Here is a 6,163-nt window from a genome sequence, read left to right as displayed (position 1 = left end):
ACGGTTCCATTCCTTGGTAACGGCGCTGAAAACTTTATACGCACGTTCATAATCTTAATTCTTTGTCACAACTTCGCACAACTGACCAGCAAGTGCACTGTGTCGTCCAAGTAATAAACCTTACGTGAGTAAGGGTCGATCCCGCGGAGATTGTCGGCTTGAAGCAAGCTATGGTCACCTTGTAAATCTCAGTCAGGCGGATTCAAATGTATTAAGAGATTATAGTGTACTAAAAGATAATTAAAATAGGATAGAGATACTTATGTAATTCATTGGTGAGAGTTTCAGATAAGCGCATAGAGATGTTTTCGTTCCTCTGAACCTCTGCTTTCTTGCTGTCTTCATCCAATCATTCCTACTCCTTTCCATGGCAAGCTTTATGTAGGGCATCACCGTTGTCAATGGCTACATCCCATCCTCTCTGTGAAAATGGTCCAATGCGCTGTCACTGCATAACTAATCATCTGTCGGTTCTCGATCATACTGGAATAGGATTTACTATCCTTTTGCGTCTGTCACTACGCCCAGCACTCGCGAGTTTGAAGCTCGTCACAGCCATCCCTTCCCAGATCCTACTCGGAATACCACAGACAAGGTTTAGACTTTCCGGATCTTAAGAATGGCCATCCATGGGTTCTAACTTATACCACGAAGACTCTAATATCTCGAACTTGGTCCTCTGTATTAGATATCTAAGAGATACTCATTCTAGCTTGTTTGCATGTAGAACGGGAGTGTTTGTCAGGCATGCGTTCATAGGTGAGAATGATGATGAGCGTCACATAATCATCACATTCATCATGTTCTTGGGTGCGAATGGATATCTTAGAGAAGGAATAAGCTTGAATTGAATAGAAAAACAGTAGTACTTTGTATTAATTCATGAGGAACAGCAGAGCTCCACACCTTAATCTATGGTGTGTAGAAACTCTACCGTTTGAAAATACATAAGTGATAATGGTCCAGGCATGGCCGAATGGCCAGTCCCCATGAAAGTCTAAGATAGCATAAAACTAATCAAAGACCCCCTTACAAAGATAGTAAAAAGTCCTATTTATACTAAACTAGTTACTAGGGTTTACAGAAATGAGTAAATGATGCAGAATTTCACTTTCGGGGCCCACTTGGTGTGTGCTTGGACTGAGCATTGAGCTTTACACGTGTAGAGGTCTTTCTTGGAGTTGAACGCCAGTTTGTAACCTGTTTCTGGCGTTTAACTCCACTTTGCAACCTGTTTCTGGCGTTTGACTCCAGAATGCAGCATGGAACTGGTGTTCAACGCCAGTTTACGTCATCTATACTTAATCAAAGTATGGACTATTATATATTTCTGGAAAGCCCTGGATGTTTAATTTCCAACGCAATTAAGAGCGTGCCATTTGGAGTTCTGTAACTCCAGAAAATCCACTTTGAGTGCAGGGAGGTCAGAATCCAACAGCATCTGCAGTCCTTCTTCAACCTCTGAATTTGATTTTTGCTCAAGTCCCTCAATTTCAGCCAGAAAATACCTGAAATCACAGAAAAACACACAAACAGATAGTAAATTCTAGAAATGTGAATTTTAATTAAAAACTAATAAAAATATACTAAAAACTAACTAAATCATACTGAAAACTATGTAAAAACAATGCCAAAAAGCGTATAAATTATCCGCTCATCAGATCTTCCACAGGGGGCAGATGACGAGACGGTTAGGAGGTACACCCGTGCGTACATCATGATGCTCCTATCGACACAGCTGTTTGGGGACAAGTCAGGTACCCGCCTCCACATCCGATGGTTGCCGTATGTGGCTAGGTTGGAGGACATGGGTCAGTACAGTTGGGGTTCCGCTGCGTTGTCATGGCTATACAGGTGCATGTACCGTGTGGCGAACAGAAATGTCGTCAAGTTGGCTGGTCCATTGCAGCTCCTCCAGTCGTGGATCTTTTGGAGGTTCCCTAGATTCTGGCCGGACGGATATGATGTTTTTCATTAGCCGTTGGCCTCGAGGTAGTCTCCATTAGTCATGCGAACTATTTTTCCATTTATTTAGCATCTATAATTATGGTTAACTAAATGTTGTGATTTTCAGATGGGGAGGTTATCAGCCGAGCTTGAGCGATACTCTGTATGACCCAAGTGAAAAGCCCCCTGTCGGAGTGGTCTCAGCCACCGTAAACTCTGAGTTGTCCCTGTCGTACTGCATCACGGTGAAACACCTTGAGGCCTTTAGGTTGGCCTCGATCACCCTAAGTAGATGCTGACTGAACTGCTGCCCAGTGCCTAACTGTGCCTCAGCCTCTTTTCCTTTGCGAATGAATAACTCGGCCAACCGCCCGTACGTGGCTTTCACCAATGCACACACCGGGAGGTTCCTAACACCCTTTAGGATCGAGTTCACACACTCAGATATGTTCGTAGTCATGTGCCCAAATCTGCGGCCTTCATCCCGATGCTGAGTCCAAAGTGCATACTCAATTCGATTAGCCCAGTCGCACATCGTTGGATCAAACGTTCTCAGGATGTTAAACCAGTATTGAAACTCGACCTCCGTCTTTGCATATGCAGCATTCACTAAGGCCGCGTTTGTTTACAGAGACAGAACACTGAGACACAAAAACATGTTTGACAGAAGAGACATGGATAGAGACAGTGTGTCCAAAGACACTGAATTAGTGTATTTTGTGTCCATCCTGTCAGGAAGGACACGGGGACACTAACAAGGGACACAACTTATTTTTCATTATTTTTGTTAATTTTTCATAATTATATTTTTTTTATTATTATATTTTTCATCTCAAATTTTTTGAATGAAAAAAATGAGAATAAATTAGATTTTCATAATTTGTTCTAGTTTATCACCAAATAGAATACAAGAACACAATTTTGTGTCTCTGTCCATCAGTGTCTTGTCCTATTCTATTCTTAGTGTCTTGTCCTATCCTGTTCTCAGAAACAAACGCAGCCTAACAACCTCCTTGCATCCTTCCCCTTGAAAGTCAGGGCAAAATTAGCCGCCACGTGACGGATGCAAAACGCCCTATATGCAGTAGGGGGAAGCCATCCCCCATCAGGAGCCTCCAATGCAGCCTTTATCCCATTGTGCCTATCTGATATGACAAGTATACCCGGTTGAGGCGTCACATGAGCCCTAAGGTAGGATAGAAAGAATGATCATGACTCCGCATTCACACCTTGCACAAGTGCAAAGGCAATAGGAATGACGTTGGAGTTGCCGTCCTGTGCAATCGCGATAAGCAGTGTACCACCGTATTTGCCGTAGAGGTGGGTCCCATCCACAGTAACCAACGGCTTGCAATGTCGAAATGCCTCAACACATGGTGGGAATGTCCAAAACAAGCGATGGAAAAAAGCTGTAGAATCATCCAACTGCCCACCCACTCAAACAGGACTCGTCCTCAGCACAGCTACACTGCCCGGCATAGTGATCTGCAAGCCCAATACCCATCTGGCAACTCATTATACGAATCATCCCAGTCTCCGTAAATTTGTGCCATAGCCTTCTGTTTGGCCATCCAAACCCTCCTATACGTCGGCCTGAACCCGAAGTGTGCCTTCGTGGCATTCTGCAGTACCTTAATCGACGTTGCAGCATCAGCTCTAATCAGGGGCATAATGAAAGTCGATATGACATGATAATCAAGCTTTCTGTGGTCACTAGAGATCGATGTGGCTAGACAAGTATGAGGATCATTGTACTGTTTTACCTCCCAAATTCTCTTGCGCTGCCGGAGGCTGACCCGGATTAGCCATACACACCCGCTCCCGAACTCCTTGCACTTGCCATAGTACTTGCGGTGATCCGACTCCAAGACCTTGTACTCAACCCTGCGGCGGATGCTGTAGGTCTTCACGCTAAGCACAACTTCCTCCTTATCCTGAAACTGCTGGCCGACCTGAAACTCCGACACGCCACCTGGATTTTGCGAGTCTCTCGCCCCGAAGCCAACAGGTACAGACGGATCTTCCTGAGGCACTATGGCATCCAAGTCCAGAGCAGAGAAGTGGGGGGGGGGGTTGAAATGCACATGGTTTGAGGAGACGTTTAGTGCACATGGGGCAGATGAGGAGACGATTATGAGGTATGCCCATGCGTACATGATGATGCTCCTATCGACGTAGCTATTTGGGGACAAGTCAGGTACACGCCTCCACATCCGATGGCTGTCGTACGTCGCCAGGTTGGAGGACATGGGTCAGTACAGTTGGGGTACTGATTAGTACCTGAACTAGATGCTCCCTCGCTGACAGGTGGAGTCATCCGTGGAGTCTCCTCCTTGCTATCATCCGCATCAATCGTTGCGGGCTCCACATCATCAGCATCATCATCCTGCAATGCATCCTCAACCCCTTCGGGTGCTACAAGCTCTTCGATTACCGGAACACACGGAGGAGAGCTGCGTGCCGCAAAATCACCGTCTTCCAACGGTCCAGCCTCGCCAACTAATGCATCACAACTTCGATTCAGATTGACGGCAAACGATGGTGAAGCCACTAAGTCTGACTCGGATGCAAGCACCGGCACTGCTGACGATGATCCAACAGGCAATGCACTAGAGCTGGCTACATATCCTGTGGAGTGCATATTCCTGTTCGAGCCTCCAGAACTAGATGCCACATCCACAAGTTTCGCCAACAACTCCGGAGTCCTCACCTCAGGAAACTGACGGCGACAATGAAACAACACCTGCATATCTTCGTCACTATTAATAATGAATGAATCATACTTAACATCATTGCGTAACACGGAGATCGGAATACGATAGAACAACTTCTCCACCCGTTTCACGCCAAGCAGTCCTAGTCTCTAGAGTATAGTACTCTTAAACTCAGCGAAACTTGTCGAAGGTTTGAGAAAAATACTCATCGGGTCCTTGTCAATGAACTTAATCCCTGATCGCGTTTTCTTCTTAATAGAACCTCTATATTGCACAAGAAGTACAAAACTTTCATCACTAGCCATTCTGAATCTCACTCTCTCACAAAATTTTGTATAGCATCTGGTTTTTATATACCTCCCTCCTTTGTAAATCGAAACAATTACATTCGATTTACTCTAACGCTAGTTGTATGTATAAATCGAATTAAATTCATTCGATTTACGTTCACTTCTAAATCGAATTTATTTGATTCGATTTCCATTGAATTTTGTTAATTGGCTAATTCGAATTAATTAGATTCGATTTACTACCTGTTTTGATAAATCGAATTTATTCGATTCGATTTATATAAAAATGTGGTTTGGAACTTTGACGTTGCAAATTTTCGTTTGGGACATTCAGAACATTTTCAAATATACTTGGTTTAACCAAGTCATTTGCCCCTTTTTTTTACTTTACATTTAAACTAACACTATAACAAATTCTCCAATTTCTTTTACCAAATATATTTAACGTTCTCTTTTTATTGGCCTATCTTACAGACTTGTATCAAGAAACAAATTATTTAAACAAGAAAACGGTCAGCAAACGTATGTAGTAGTGAGCCAACGAGTTAAAATTTAAATGATATAGTCTCTCTATCTTTATCTATGTTTGTTTGAAAGGAAAATAGAAGGAAAGAAAAAGGAAAAAAGAAAATGGAAAGAAAAATGATTATTTTTTATTGTTTAATTGAGGAGAAAAACTAAAGAGAAAAGAAAGTGATGGAAAAAAAATTCACATCCAAATACATAAAATTATTTTTATAACATTTCTTTTTTTCTTATTTTCCTTCCATCCAAATACATCTAAAAAATAAATAAAAATTCACTCAATTTCTTTCCTTTCCTTTCTTTCTTTTCTATTTCCTTCCTCTTTATTTCTTTCCTTTCAACCGAATATTCGGATTTAAATCTCATTTCTAACTTAAAAAAAAAAACCGTATGTGACATTGATGTCCAACTATTTCTTCTTCTTTTCTCTTTTTAATATGAGAAATTTTTGGAACTAGCAAAAAAATTTTGATCCTCAGACACTAAATTATTTTCAACAAATATATTTTACTAATTTATATGTACAAATTTTAAAAAATATAAGTACAAATGGTATTAATTTATGTGTATAAATTTTGATAAATATAAATACAAAGTATATATTTTTTTATATAAATTTATATAAATATAAATATAAATTATTACTAATCCATAATAATAATATTTACTGGTCATATAGAATTGTTC

General features: G+C 41.3%; 1 protein-coding gene across 1 annotated transcript; it reads right to left on the bottom strand.

The window, feature by feature from the left end:
• LOC107646363 lies at window positions 2,932-4,966 on the bottom strand. The gene is made up of 5 exons (XM_016350552.1): window positions 4,946-4,966; window positions 4,228-4,810; window positions 3,763-3,979; window positions 3,448-3,603; window positions 2,932-3,133 (listed from the first exon to the last, which is right to left on the bottom strand). The coding sequence occupies exons 1-5, from the start codon at window positions 4,964-4,966 to the stop codon at window positions 2,932-2,934; spliced, it is 1,179 nt and encodes a 392-aa protein (XP_016206038.1).

The sequence above is a fragment of the Arachis ipaensis genome, chromosome B06, assembly GCF_000816755.2.
Source record: "Arachis ipaensis cultivar K30076 chromosome B06, Araip1.1, whole genome shotgun sequence".
NCBI lineage: Eukaryota > Viridiplantae > Streptophyta > Magnoliopsida > Fabales > Fabaceae > Arachis > Arachis ipaensis.
Note: the sequence above shows the minus strand (reverse complement) of the source record. Positions and strands in the feature narration are given on the sequence as shown.